Raw genomic sequence first — 14,305 nt, forward strand, 5'->3', positions numbered from 1 at the left:
ACTCATTAAATAGTGCCCGATGAGAAAAGAAAAACGTAACGAAGTAAACGAAACAAGACAAGTTGAAAAGACAGCGTGCATGTACACCGCTTTACGATGTGATTACAAAGTGTAAGGCACTTGCGATTAAATATTGACATACCTTCGAAATCAAATTCATATAGTATTGTTAATAATTAAATTTATTAATAGGCTGCATTCATAGAATCTGGACGAATGTGAAACAATTCAATCTGCGAGTTCGTACCTTAAATAATAACGATGATAAAGTCTTTTCAACATAAAATAAAAACGATATTAAATACAGAGAATCATTGGACAGGCTGCTTAAAGATGAAAATTCAGTTTGAAACTGTCACGATATCGCTCAAGTTGTATCCCCTCGGATTGTTTTTGAAAGTCTTAGATTATTAACGTGGCTTCCTGGCACTGAGGCAAGAAAAAATAGTGCTTTTAAATTGTTAATTGGCATCATTTGAATGTACAGACTCATATTAGAGCAGTTACATCGACTCTGATATTAAATTCTGACTTTAGTTTTGATTGAAAACAAAATTGACAATCAATAGTATTCAATTTCATCTATGATTCAAATTTATGCCCCCAAATAATGATTAAAAAATGAAGCGAATTTCAATACTAACAAGATTTAGTAAATACAAGATATTATGGGGGATTTTTTATTTTACAAAGATGAAATACGAAAAAAAGCTTTGCGTCTATTATTTAGAACAATGACTGTTGTATCATGAAAGGATGATGCCCGCCCCCAAAGCCAGACATGGCGCGTGACAATAAAATGATTCAAATACCAATTGAATTTTAAGCAATTATTTAACCCTTATCTCCTCACAATGACTAATATAATTGAAAGGTTCATCATGAAATGTATTTAATTTTTATGAAAAATACTTTATTTCCAATTACAAATTACCAGTACTCATAGTTGCACCAGTATAGTTTTCCAGCACTTGGTAGTTTTAACAATTTCAAACCATCTGGTAAATAAGTGTTTTTATATAAAATATTTGAAACAATTTTTTATAGAAATATTTTTCACTTCAGCAACAAAATCAAAAACTTTACAGGACATTCATTCTGTTAGCATTCATACTTTGATTTTATTCTAACTTAAATACTATTCAATAAAACTTTTAATACATTAGTATTTGTACACAAAAGAAATTGAATGAAGCACAAAAATCACCTTATTCGAATGCTTTTGACCGGACAGTGATTAAAAAAAAATGCACTTCACTATATCAAATCATTATTGATTAAACTTAACCGTGTAACCACCAGTTGATTCATCTTTTTGCAAATTAAAATTATTAGTGGAAAGTCCAAACGGCTTTAAACACAGATCACCAAGAGATTTCAGTTTATCTAACATTTCAGTTTTCAATTTTTCCGTTACTATTGGTTCAAGCCTCTGAAATGGTATGATATTTCTATTAGTTTATGATCAAAATTAACATAAAATGAGTTATTGTAATTTAACAATGATGTACCTTTACAGCAGAAAGTGATTCAGTATGCTCAGGATCAATGGTCAATATTTTCTTGAAATCTGATAGAGCATCATCAAGTTTATCAGATTCTTCGTAATACCTAGCTCTTCTTGAATATGCTTTAACATAATTTTCATCTAATTTTATTGCTTCTGAGCAATCATCAATTGCAATAGTTTTAGTTTCCTGTTAAGTATAAAATTATGATTAATCTAATTCTTGCAGTACACTGAGAAAGTTTTGCCTTAACAAACATGAAGCATGTAAATCTAGTTTGACAGAAACGTATCAGAAACTTTGAGCGGTTTGGATTGAAATTCATAATGCATGCACTGATTTGACTAATAATAATTTGCCAATAGCGAATTTTTGAAGTGCAAAAAAACAACTTTTTTGTTATGCATAAAGCATCATGTTAGTTGATTTAAAACTCTCTCTATGCAGAAAAATCTTTTAAAAGTTACCTTTTTTGAACCTAAAGCTGCTGCTCTATTAGCGTAGAGAATAGCTCTTACTTTGGTATACTTTAATGGACACAATCTTAATCCTTCAGTGTACGTTTGAGCTGCTTCTTCAAGTTTACCAGTTTGAAATAAGGAATTACCTTTGGATTTAATTTGTTCTGATTCCTCTTTCAAATCCTAATGACAAATGATTTAAAAATGTACATCTGAATAATGTAAATATCAAACATTCTTAAAATAATCATAACAAGAGTTGAAGTAATTACTCACATTGATTTCGTCATCACTTAGCTTTGAATCGCGTTCTTTCAGCTGTTCCTCATCAATAAACCAAGGATTATTCAAATTTTTAAGGTCATCCTTAACATTTTCACCATCTGAGAATTCTGGTATATCAGGATTACAATTTTCTTTGCCTTGTAATACACTATCCTCTGCAAGACACGATTTGTCCAAATTTTGGGTTATTTCGTCAATAATTGACTCGTTAGAAATTTCACTCGGTGGCAGTTTAGAATCCATTTTTCTTGAGATTTTGACAGTTGTTGATAAACACAGTGTGAACTGTTCTTTACTATGTTCTTTATACTAGGTTAAAAGACAATCGAGCGATCTTACAAATGACAAAACTGCTGAGTGCGTCAATATTGAAGAGTCTGACTGGCTAATAATGTTATGGTTCACCGTTCAGAATAAAACAAATTCTTCTGCTATTAATTTTCGCAGACTACTCGCTACCTGCTGATACACTGAGTTTTAATTTTTTCTTTTGCTGTAATATCATCAGTTAATGCCGCATGCGCAACTGACAGACGAGATTCATTCACATGCACGTTGCAGTCGTCAGTGGACTGTTGCTGACGTTAGACTCTGTAGTTAGTGAAATAAGTTACGAAAATCAACAATTGCAACAGCACAATTAGTGTACTATTAATGTCGTCGGCTGCTTTTAAATAGGTAAAAAATAGCCAATTGATTCTATCTATGAAACTAAATTTGTCCTGGAAAAATTGCCTTTAATTTATGTTGAACACTTCAGTAAATGCTGTCTGCTTTTTATGATTTCTGTAAGGTTAAATTTATGAAAATTCCACTTACTTACATTTGTACCACTAAAGATAGATAACAAAATTATCATTTAATATTTCATTATTCTTCTAAATAAAAAATGTTGCATTTGGTTAGCTCATTATTCATTTACATTTGCATAATTTTTCAAAAAATGTTGTAATTCTGATCTTTAAACATTGCCACGAAAACAAGAGTTTATTTAAGTAAAAGAGTCATTATTTCCAATATCATAGTATTTAATGTAACAATTTTTGTTTTATTTTTAGGAAAAAGCATTTTTGTGATATCTGTACTTACATATTAAATAAATAGCTTAAGCACAATTACTATGCATCGAAAGTTACTCAAAACAGCTTGGAATTGTCAAATTTTAACTAAACGTTTTTATGCAAGATCACTCATTAGAGTAAGATTTGCACCAAGTCCTACAGGTATGTTTGTAACTCATTAAACTTTATATTAAAATAAATTGGAATAAATTAAAATTTTAATTCATTCTTGTGAAAAATTATATAGGCTATTTACACCTGGGAGGCTTACGAACAGCTTTATACAATTATCTTTTTGCTCGTTCAAATAATGGAGTTTTTATTCTAAGAATAGAAGATACTGATCAAACTAGAGTGGTGCCTGGAGCAGTAGAACAACTTCGAGATGACTTGATATGGGCTGGAATCATTCCAGATGAAGATCCTATCAGAGAGGGTCCTTTTGGGCCGTATATTCAATCCAAACGATTAGAACTTTATCAAGATCAAATCAAAATATTGTTAGCTAATGGCTCTGCATACAAATGCTTCTGTTCAGAACGCAGGCTGGATATGCTAAGAAAAAATGCTCTTAAGGAACGACAAATTCCAAAATATGACAATAGATGTAGACATTTTAGTGATCAAGAAGTAAAAGAAAGACTGAAAAGAGGAGAGAGTTATTGTGTTAGATTCAAGGTACTCTTTTAATGCAGAATTTTATTAAACTTTTATTTATTGAATTGAATATATCAATTTTAAACCAATATATTTCTATAAATTTCAGCTCACTCCAACTCCAGATCCTTTCAAAGATATGGTTTATGGGGATGTTACTTATAATGTTGCTCAAAATGAAGGTGATCCAATTATTCTAAAAAGTGATGGTTTTCCAACATACCATTTTGCTAATGTTGTTGACGATCACTTCATGGAAATTTCACATGTACTGAGAGGAGTAGAGTGGCAGATTTCAACTCCAAAACATCTGCTTTTATACAAGTAAAACGATATTTTTTAATACCATTGCTTAATAATTTCATAATTGATTTTCTAAAAATTTAACATTTTGATACAATTGTAGAGCTTTTGGATGGAATCCTCCTCAGTTTGGTCACTTACCTTTGATAATGAATGCAGATGGTACAAAATTATCAAAAAGGCAAGATGACATTAGAGTAGAACATTATAGGAAATCAGGAATTTTTCCTGCAGCCTTAATTAACTACATTACAACTGCTGGAGGAGGATTTAATCGTGAAACTGCTATTACTCAATGTTATAGCTACAAAGATTTAATTGAACAAGTAAGAATTTATAAGAAGCAGTATTCAGAACTCTTTAAAATAACTTGTCCAATATAATGTTGAATATATCTAAATTTTATTTTCCAGTTCGATATTAATAGAGTAAATGTTCACTCCAGTAAATTGAATCCAGATAAATTGTTGGAATTCAATAGATTAGAGATTTCAAATCTTTTGTCCAATGAACGGAATCATAAGTTTCTTATTGAAAGGCTCGTTCAGTTGATAAAAGAAGCTGTCCCAGAAAAGTAAGTGAACTATGATTTTTTTATCATTTTCAAAATTATTCAGCATTGTGACATTAATTGATCAATTTTAAATTTACTAATTAGGGTTTCTCACTCGAGCTTGCAATTAGACCCAGAGCACATAATATCAACATTGAAATGGGCCCAAAACAGAATTAATAAGCTCAGTGACCTAGTTTCAGCCGATTTGAAATTTTTATGGGTAAAGCCTGAAAATAATGATAATTTCAAGAATCTTAAGTATTTGGAATCAATTGAAGTTTTGAGCAAAAAACTTGAAAATATTGACGAAAATAATTTCTGTCAAGAATCTTTAAAAAATTACCTTCGCGAATTCGCTAAAACAAATAATGTTCCTTTTTCTGATCTTATGAAAACATTGAGGAGCCTTTTGAGTGGTTTGAAGGTAATTAGTTGTTACATTACTTTTTTTGATAATTATTAGTATTGCATTATGAACAGATTAATTTTTTTATTATTCTTCTTGCAGGAAGGTCCAAGTGTGGCAGAAATGATGGAAATCTTAGGAAGAGATGCTACTTTGAATCGTTTAAGAAAGTCTGCGTCTTAATGTAAAAATATTAAAAATGAACCATAGATGTACATAATTCAATTTAGTTAGGACTTGATGAAATTCTTTTTCAAATAGATTTTTCAATTCAAATTGTTTTATTGTTGTACAGATAATTTGTTGATCTGCATTGTATGATATTGAAATGCTGTGAGTCAATTGAATCGAGTCATTCCGAAACTAGGAAATTAGACATGCGCGCTGCGCATAATTAATTTAAAAAAAATATGATTTTTAAATAAAATGACAAAAGACATACTGCGTCGAAAAATGAAAGTTTTATTTGTAAATGAATTGTACAATAAACACGCAATGAAGAGCTGACAATTTTAAATTTAAAAAACTATCATGATTTATTGCACAAAAGTTCACAATCACGAACTTTGACCCGCAGCCGCCAAACAAATGTTCCATAAATCTTTGTTCATCAGATGATCCATGATCATGTCGCAGCACTCGAGTGGCAGTCGTTTGTGAATCAGCTCCCAGAAAGAATCCAGCGCCCATCGTCGGCAAAATCCTCCCAGCAGTATCTCGCTGAGGTGGGTATAAGAAGCTGGATTATAGTGCCATTTGAGGTATTTCTGAAATGTTTGCGATTCTCGCAACCTCGCGAAGTCCTCGAGCGTGAGTAATTTCGCCGCCTCTTTGGGACGAAATTTAGTCAACAGATCGTAGAGAGACATATCTGGAATCATCGTTATATTTTCCGCTGTAACTCCGAATCTATTGTTAAAATACCACGGTTTTGTCTCTTCACCGAACATCTTGTGCTCGGCGAAAAATTTCATGAACCTCATGGCGTCGCTTCGGTCCAGCCGGTATCCTCTGCTCTCCAGACGCTCGATCACGGCCAGAGCATTGGTCGCCGCGCCCAAACTGTCGCTGCGCCAGTGTCTCGCGTTGGTCTCCTTCGAGAATCTCTCGTCGGAGATCTCCTCGCTCGGGAAAACGAAGCCGGCGAGATCGGCGCCGTGATCCAAGAGCTGATCGACGGCGTTCGGTAGGAGATTGCGCACGGCCAGCTGTAGCGGTGTCCGGCCCGAGCTGTCTCGGGCGTCTACGTCGACGGTTTGACGCCGCTCGTCGTTGATCTCGAAAAATACCTTGGCTACGTTATCGCGATCGTATTGTTTTCGACAGATGATGTGCAGCGGCGCCAGTCCCTCCGCATTGGCTAGGTTCGGATTCGCGCCGCGTCTCAGCAGCAACGGCGTCATTCTCACGAAATAATCGTCTCGGAGCAGAGCCAAGCACAACGGTGTATTACCCTCGTTGTCTCGGGCGTCGATTCGTACGGTTCGTTGTCTCTCGTCGCTCGCCTCGAACATAATCGCCGCCAACTCGACGCCGTAGTGTCGCTTGCTAACAACGTGCAGCGGCGTCGATCCCGCCTCGTTGGCCAGATTCACATCGGCGCCTCTGCTCAACAGCAGCTTGGTCATTGGCTCGATGCCTCCTGGGCTCTGCAGCACCAAGTGCAACGGCGTGTTGCCCTTATCGTCCCGAGCATCGACGTCCACCGGCCGGCCCACGTCGTCGCTCACGTCGAAGAATCTTCGCGCGATGTCTACGATCTTGACGCCGCTGGGTGGGTTCGAGTTTTCTCGGCAAATGACGTGCAGAGGGGTGGATCCCTCGGCGTTGGCCAGGTTCGGATCGGCCCCCCTGCGCAGCAGCGACTCGACCAGCTTCGTACGGTCGCGGCCCAGCGCCAGGTGCAGCGGTGTGTTGCCCCGCTCGTCCTGGGCATCGACGTCTGGGAACGTCGGCCCGACTTCGCCGGCGATCTCGCCGACGGTCTCGCAGAATACATCCACCAGATCGTCGTCGTTGTCGTCGTTCCCCCAAAATCTTGTCCTATCGCAAATGACGTGCAGAGGAGTCCGGCCCTCCGAGTCGAGGTGGCAGGGGTAGGCTCCGGCTCGTCTCAGCAGCCAATCGACGAGATTTTTGCGAGAGCCGTCCAGTGCCAGGTGCAGCGGGGTCCAGCCGTTCTTGTCGCGCGCGTTGACCAGCAGCGGTCGACCGATTTCTTCGCTGACCTCGAGCAACCGCTTCGCGTAGTCGAAATTCTTATCCCTGCTATCCCGACACAAAATATGCAGAGGAGTCGATCCCTCCTCGTCGGCCGCGTTGGGATCGGCGCCTCGTCTCAGCAGCAGCTCGATCAGCGTCTTGCCCCTGGCCACGTGCAGCGCCGTCCTGCCCAGCTTGTCCCGGGCGTCGAGGCGCACCTCGCGCGCCACCTCGTCGCAGATCGCGAAGAACCGCTCGGCGAAGTTCGGGTCGAGCTTGCAGATCAGGTGCAGCGTCGTGAATCCCTCGGCGTCGGCCACGTTCGGATCGGCGCCCTGGCGCAGCAGCAGCTCGACCAAGCCACGGCGACCGACGGCGAGGTGTAGCGCCGCGGAGCCCTCGCCGTCCAGCGCGTCGAGCCGCACCCTGGGGAGAGCCTCGTTCTCGGCGCCGATCTCGAACAGGCGCCTCGCCAAGGCCTCGGCGTCGTCCTCCTCGTCCAGGTCGTCGCCCCGCTTGCACATGTCGTGCAGAAGCGTCGATCCCTTGGCGTCGGCCAGATTCGGATCGGCCCCGCGCCTCAGCAGCGCCTTGAGGGCCTCGATTTTGTTGTAGGCCAGAGCCAGCATCGCGGGCGAGTCGCGCGACTCAGCCGTGGCCGTCTGGCAATTGGGATCGTGGCCGGCCTCGAGCAGCCTCTCCACGATGTCCACGAAGCCGTACCTGCTGGCCACGTGCAGATGCGTCAGGCCCCGCTCGTCCACGTACGTCGCGTCGTCGCGGTCGTAAAGCTTGAACAGCTGGCGGGACTCGCGCCGGTCCCAGTCTTCGTTCTCGTGAAACCAGCTGAACGACGCGTGCACCGGCGTGCGCCGCGACTGCAGCACTGGCTTGCCGTCTTTATCGAGCTCCGGTCGGTCCCTGTAGCCGGTCGCGATCACGAATCTGGCGAGTTTCGAGTGCCCGTAGTTTTCGCCGTAATGAAAATCTTCCGTGAGAAGCCGCTCGATTTGTCGGGTCGTGAAGATGTCTCGGAGATTCGGGAGTTGCTGGCCCTTCCATCTTCCGCGCCTCAATAATTTTCTGAGCTCGTCGAAACATTCGATTGTCTGGTGCTCGATCTGTTTCTCCCAATCGCTACTATCTCGCAGGCGTTTCAATTCTTCCAAACTCGGGACTTCGCCTTCGTCTCCGCTGCTGACATAGTCGTCGGAATCGTCGTTGGACGACATGTCTGTTATGCACTCGTTCTCGCACTTATACTAGTCACTTGAAAAATCGAGTAATTTTCAATTATATCGCGAGAATCACTGTTGCCGATTTTCGCGAGGATCGAAACTATTTTTGTTTTATCGTATTGACTGTTAACACTTACTAGAGGCACGATGTATAAAAATTCGTGTGCGCGAGCTACGACTGCTGTCGTTGAACTGAACAAGTCCCAACTCGCAACTCGCGTCGAAGCTATATTAAACACGATGCTCACGCAAACGTTTGTAATGCGCATGGGCGCCGGATGTAGGCGGAGAAAGGGATCACTTATCTTTATTGCTCGTATAGCTTTCGATTTCTTTCGGTTTTTTCAATCGACCGATGGGAACTACCTTCTGTCAAAAAGTTACCTCGACATGACATTTTTATTCTTTATCGGAAACGCCTTTTTCCCATTATCGGAAAAAAATTTCTCGAAAAACATTTTCTTAGGCATTTTTGACTGTGATTCAATTCCGTGAAAGCGGTTTCGATTTGAATATCAACGCATTTGAGCGTCGGTCCTGATTGATTCAAAATATCCCACGGGCTTTGTAATCATGATATTTAGAAAACTAGTTATCGCTTGGCGCGCGATTTTTAATGAATTTCAGAAAAATTCTAAAGTGGCCAATTTTGAGCTTCTGAAAAAGTGTCATAAAAGGCCCCAATTTTACTAAAAATTTTTTGGGACAAATCTGTCACCAAGAACAAGTTTTTCATATTTGCTGAAAAAAAATTTTTTGTTCGTTTGACTTCGCGGAGAAAATCGGCCACATATTAAAATTGATTTGGAAATTTTAAATCAAATAAAATTCATTGTCAAGGCCCTGTTTTTTCAAAATTGAATTGAAAAGAATATCTTTTAAGAAATTCGAGTATATCTAAATTATTAAGAGCTTACAGGGGGCTTAATTATTTTTCATTTTTCAGTTACAGTACTAGGCTGTAAAAGTGAAAAAAAAATTTTTTTTCAAGAAAACACATGATAACTCTTTTCGATACCCTATTTGAAAATATTTTGTGCAGTTAAATATTTAGAAACAGTTAAGTACATCAATAGAAATTGTGTTGACACACAACACAAGCTTTAAACACATCTAAGCTACCTGTCGTAGAAATCCAAGAGCGAGCATCAATCTAATAAAGACTGTGTGGTTTCATCTTATGGCTAGCTTTTGGTTGCGACCATGACCAATTGGCTATTGAACAAAATGAAACCACATAGTCTTTATTAGATTAATGCTCGCTCTTGGATTTCTACGACAGGTAGCTTAGATGTGTTTAAAGCTTGTGTTGTGTGTCAACCCACTTTCTATTGATGTACTTAACTGTTTCTAAATATCTAACGGCACAAAATACTTTCAAATAGGGTATTGAAAAGAGTTATCATGTGTTTTCTTGAAAAAAAAATTTTTTTTCACTTTTACAGTCTAGTACTGTAACTGAAAAATGAAAAATAATTAAGCCCCCTGTTAGCCCTTAAATTATCTGTCTATGGATGTCGTAAGTGAAACTACTCTAAATTTAATTTATTTAGTTCAATATTTTGTTTCAATGAAACATTGTTTTAACTCAGGCCCATTAAGTTTCTAATTAATATGGATATTCAATACTTTTTTAATTTTCTGAATCAAACGTATAATTAAGCAAGGTTTTGCGCTTTCGTAACGATTGTTTAAACTTTGTTAACTTGACGTAAAAATTTTACTATTTATTATTAACACTGCCGCATCGTAACGTGTACTGACTCCAGATTTTTATTTACGATAAACATGTACAGTCTAATAAACAGGTGTCGGAAGTTTCAAATGTTTTATTTTTTTCGTGAAAATGTAATGGTAGTCTATCACCTCGGCGTCGTTATGTGTTATACTGACGCTATACATACGCCTCGATCTAAAACTATATTATATTACAGAGGGAGAAACGCGTGCTCGTAACCGTAAGAGATATATAAGTAGCGCAACCTATGTACACCAGTTTCACTTTAAATCTGTAATGACGAGAAAACGGGGAAACACAGCGAAGTACGGGTCCCTCGAAGGTGTAAGATGCGAGACAATAATTATGCTGAGCATGGCGAAGTCGTTCTACCTGCAGCTTCGCATTTTTTGTCAACTTTTCGTGTCAACGGCTTCTCGTGAACGGGTGGGCCGATTTGCATTGTCACCACTTATGCACTGATATGCATTTTTAATGAAAGTTGCATTTTTCTTCAATAACATTGAAACAATTATTTTAGTTTGGTGTGAGAATGTTTTAATTTCATAGAACTTCGAATGTGGGTATCAGACAATTTTAGCGTGGAAAAAAGTTAGAATGAACTGTAAAAAGATCTGAAGGCTGCTGTATATGACAAAGAAGATTTGATGACCTAGAAACAATTATTTGAATTAAAATCGTTACAAGAAAGTCCGTGCTGGAACAAAGAAAGAAAGTCTCACGGTGTTGCAAGTTTCTAAATTCAATTCAATTGTTGGCCCAGCAGATAAAACGAAAGGTTTCATAGTCCTTGCCATTATGAATAGTAGCATTTTCCGAACTTGAACAGGATAACTTTGAAGATTCATTTCAAAGCTTAAAATTGAAAATTATTTGCTCAATTTAAATTTTATGGCCGTTAGTTATGTGTAAAAGTTACCAAGTATAAGACAGAACTTCACTTGCATTCTTCAACATTTGACTTGGAAAACAGGCAAAAATTATAATACACATAACAACACAGAACGCAAATAACATTTTGGCTGCCCCTGCTAAATCTGTTTCCATTAAGATTACCATCTAGAAACAATACGTTCTGTATTTTAGATTCTATTCTTATAGTACAATAACTCAAATCTAAAAACTGACTAAAAACATACCGAGGTAGATGTCAAGATAATAGTACTACTTGCTCCAAATAATATAACAAATATTAAAATATCGCTCATACCACGAGTGATATTGAAAAACCTAAAATATAACTTATTAATTTATTAGAGTCGTTTCAAATAACTGTACTTACTCAATACACATTTGATGCGAATTAATAAAATATTGGAGCTGTTCATAAATCCATATGTTTTCTTTGTTGTCATCAATCAAAATTTTAATATTTTGCGTCAATTCCATTTTATGTAAAATGTATCTGTAAAAAATGATGATCATAAAAACCTTATTTAACCGAAATCAATTTTTCAAGCTTTCGCGTACTCCAATAGACGAATTTCGCCAATAATGAACGCTACACTAATACATAGAAAAGCATTTATTGAGCATATCAATAAACCAAAAATAAATAATGAGATGAGCTGGACTGTGAAAATTTGGTAAAAAAATTTATCTTCGTTGATAAATAGTTCTGTGTGAAGCGGTAGAGTTTTTTCATAAGTCTGATTGCCTGGAAGTAACCAGTTTAAAATGGATGGAAGAATAATCGGTGACACTCCAAAGCTAATGCATAAAATAACTATGGACACTAAAAAATTTCCAAATTGATAAATCAATTCTAAACACAAAGTTACAAATCTTGATGTTTACCCGACAGAAAATTGGTAATGTAGTATCCTTTTTTCACCGTTTTAAACACGATCTCTTGAGCGTCTTGAGGATTAAAATTCCACATTTGCACCATCAGTAATACACAAGCATAAATCTTTTTATAATTAAAAATTAAATTGCGTTATTTTTAATAAAGCACAATCTGTTTGCTTTATAAACAAACATGACACTTACTTTTTTTTTGCATAGTACCATGCACAAGTAACTAAAAATCATTACAAAGTTACATGTTAGTTGAAATATACATTCAACCATGTTTGAGCTAAATATTTGATTTTTTCGTGAGATTCCGTCGATTTTCAACATCTTAAATAATGATAATTGTTTTAACTTATCATAAATCAACGAAATCCTTCAATGATCACTTACTGTGACAGTAAATAAGGTCAATAAATATAAAGTAAGAAAAACATTTCCAATTATTTGTATGCTCTTTTTTTGAAAAGGGTATAAAAAAGTAATCTTCATAATTCTCGTTGTCCAGGTAAAATTTGTTTCCCATAGAGTTTTGGCTAAAAATAAAAGATTTTTATCGCCGTTAGTATCGATACAAACTTCTGCTGGCATTATTAGCTTTTCGTGATGAAATGAACGTTAGTTGAAAATTATTTTCTGAAATCGTTATATTTCACCGAATACGAAGTATATGAGGAGAGTGTGTTTTTATAAGTTTGTTTTTATGTTATATATGTTTTACTATATCACATGTGAAGGTGTTACGCATGAATATTTTATCGTGTTAAGCCAATTTTAAAAATTACGTACCCTGCGATTTGTTTTATTTAAAATTTTAACCGTATGAATAATTTGTCACACATAAATGTTTAAATCGAGGTTTTGTCACGCGTGACCGCTGCGACTTACACACGCCGAACATATAGAACTTAAATTGGGAATTAAATCTAATTTACAAATTTATCAACCAAATTTTTGTTCTGCGACGCCTGCTATTTTTGTATCATTCACAAAGCATGAAAACTGGATCATTATTAATTATTTTCTGACTCATAAGCAAAACACAATTTCATTTTTATTTTAAGTTAATTCTGATTGTTTTGTTTTCTTTTGGACCTTGGATTCTTTTGCGAGATGAACGCCAGCTTGTCCCAGCTAGGTTTTATACAAATTAAACATTTAAAATTTTACCTCGATCGACTTATATTTGCGTAAATTTACTATATGCTTGCACGTTCAGGCAGCACCACCACCAAACCACGAGGCAATAGCAGTCAGTCGAATTTTTCTTTATTTTTTTAAAATGTGTCAAGTGTAAATTGTTTTAAAAGTTACTATTTATACCAACGAGTTAACATAATTATGCTTTTCATTTTGTCCAGCAATCAAAACGCTCAAAACTCTACAAGGTACTAATAAGAGAATTCCAGTGAAAGAATTAAACTTGTCTGATGCCAATGAGTCGTTGACTGGCATATCTATTTCTACATCTAGAAACTCGTGTGGTTCTGGACTAGACAGTTCAGCGACTGAAAAGCAATTACAGCAGGTATAATATTTTTATCAAATAGCATATAATCAATGTAGTATATATAATTTGCTAAGTTAGTACAACTATTTTATAGAAATCAAACCAAGCTAAAAGTGAATGTAGAAGAAAGTTGGAAAACTCTATTTTACAAGCTAACGCTTCAGCTCACAATGTCAATCAATCAAATAGAATTGATGTTAGCATTTCTAAAGATAAAATGCAGAATATAAGAATTAAGAGTAATAATTCTACATCAAATGAGCCAGAAGATGCAAAATCAAAAAAAAAAAATCAATCAGGGAAAAAATGACAAGTTCTGTTTTACAAAAAAATTCTGTTGAATCTGAAATTGTAAATAGTGACCTTTCAGAAATTGAAGGAGACTCGGCTGAAGAGACAACTAGTACTAAAGTAAATGCACATAATCCAAAAAATAAAAAATAATGAAAAATTGAGCAGTAATTCCAATTTATATGACGACACCGAGTCTTCAGAACATGATGAAGAAATACATGACTCGCATGTTAATGAATTAAAACCAAATAATTCATATAACCTTGAAGATGAGCATACTAGAACAGTATAT

At 36.8% G+C, this 14,305-nt stretch overlaps 3 protein-coding genes across 3 annotated transcripts; 1 reads left to right on the forward strand and 2 right to left on the reverse strand.

Annotated features, from left to right (window-relative positions):
* Positions 1-945: 945 nt before the first annotated feature.
* On the reverse strand, positions 946-2,766 carry LOC106654305 (tetratricopeptide repeat protein 1). Its single transcript, XM_014374098.2, has 4 exons — positions 2,246-2,766; positions 1,976-2,152; positions 1,512-1,697; positions 946-1,432 (listed from the first exon to the last, which is right to left on the reverse strand). The coding sequence occupies exons 1-4, from the start codon at positions 2,495-2,497 to the stop codon at positions 1,271-1,273; spliced, it is 777 nt and encodes a 258-aa protein (XP_014229584.1). The 5' UTR covers positions 2,498-2,766; the 3' UTR covers positions 946-1,270.
* Positions 2,767-2,828: 62 nt separating this feature from the next.
* Positions 2,829-5,691, forward strand: LOC106654304 (probable glutamate--tRNA ligase, mitochondrial). The gene is made up of 8 exons (XM_014374097.2): positions 2,829-2,932; positions 3,313-3,477; positions 3,563-3,993; positions 4,082-4,296; positions 4,379-4,601; positions 4,689-4,849; positions 4,934-5,255; positions 5,340-5,691. The coding sequence occupies exons 2-8, from the start codon at positions 3,375-3,377 to the stop codon at positions 5,418-5,420; spliced, it is 1,536 nt and encodes a 511-aa protein (XP_014229583.1). The 5' UTR covers positions 2,829-2,932; positions 3,313-3,374; the 3' UTR covers positions 5,421-5,691.
* Positions 5,692-5,794: 103 nt separating this feature from the next.
* On the reverse strand, positions 5,795-8,068 carry LOC111693685 (serine/threonine-protein phosphatase 6 regulatory ankyrin repeat subunit A-like). Its single transcript, XM_023459087.1, has one exon. The coding sequence runs from the start codon at positions 8,066-8,068 to the stop codon at positions 5,795-5,797; it is 2,274 nt and encodes a 757-aa protein (XP_023314855.1).
* Positions 8,069-14,305: the final 6,237 nt, after the last annotated feature.

The sequence above is a fragment of the Trichogramma pretiosum genome, unplaced genomic scaffold (assembly GCF_000599845.2).
Source record: "Trichogramma pretiosum strain Unisexual culture from Peru unplaced genomic scaffold, Tpre_2.0 scaffold54, whole genome shotgun sequence".
NCBI lineage: Eukaryota > Metazoa > Arthropoda > Insecta > Hymenoptera > Trichogrammatidae > Trichogramma > Trichogramma pretiosum.

Coding starts and splice junctions, on each gene's coding strand:
- LOC106654305 (XM_014374098.2), bottom strand. CDS start 2,497: ATGGATTCTAAACTGCCACCGAGTGAAATTTCTAACGAGTCAATTATT. Junction 2,153..2,245: donor TAAGTGATGACGAAATCAAT/GTGAGTAATTAC, acceptor ATTTGTCATTAG/GATTTGAAAGAGGAATCAGA. Junction 1,698..1,975: donor CAGCTTTAGGTTCAAAAAAG/GTAACTTTTAAA, acceptor TATACTTAACAG/GAAACTAAAACTATTGCAAT.
- LOC106654304 (XM_014374097.2), top strand. CDS start 3,375: ATGCATCGAAAGTTACTCAAAACAGCTTGGAATTGTCAAATTTTAACT. Junction 4,297..4,378: donor AAACATCTGCTTTTATACAA/GTAAAACGATAT, acceptor ATACAATTGTAG/AGCTTTTGGATGGAATCCTC. Junction 4,602..4,688: donor ACAAAGATTTAATTGAACAA/GTAAGAATTTAT, acceptor TTTATTTTCCAG/TTCGATATTAATAGAGTAAA.
- LOC111693685 (XM_023459087.1), bottom strand. CDS start 8,068: ATGCTGGCTCTGGCCTACAACAAAATCGAGGCCCTCAAGGCGCTGCTG.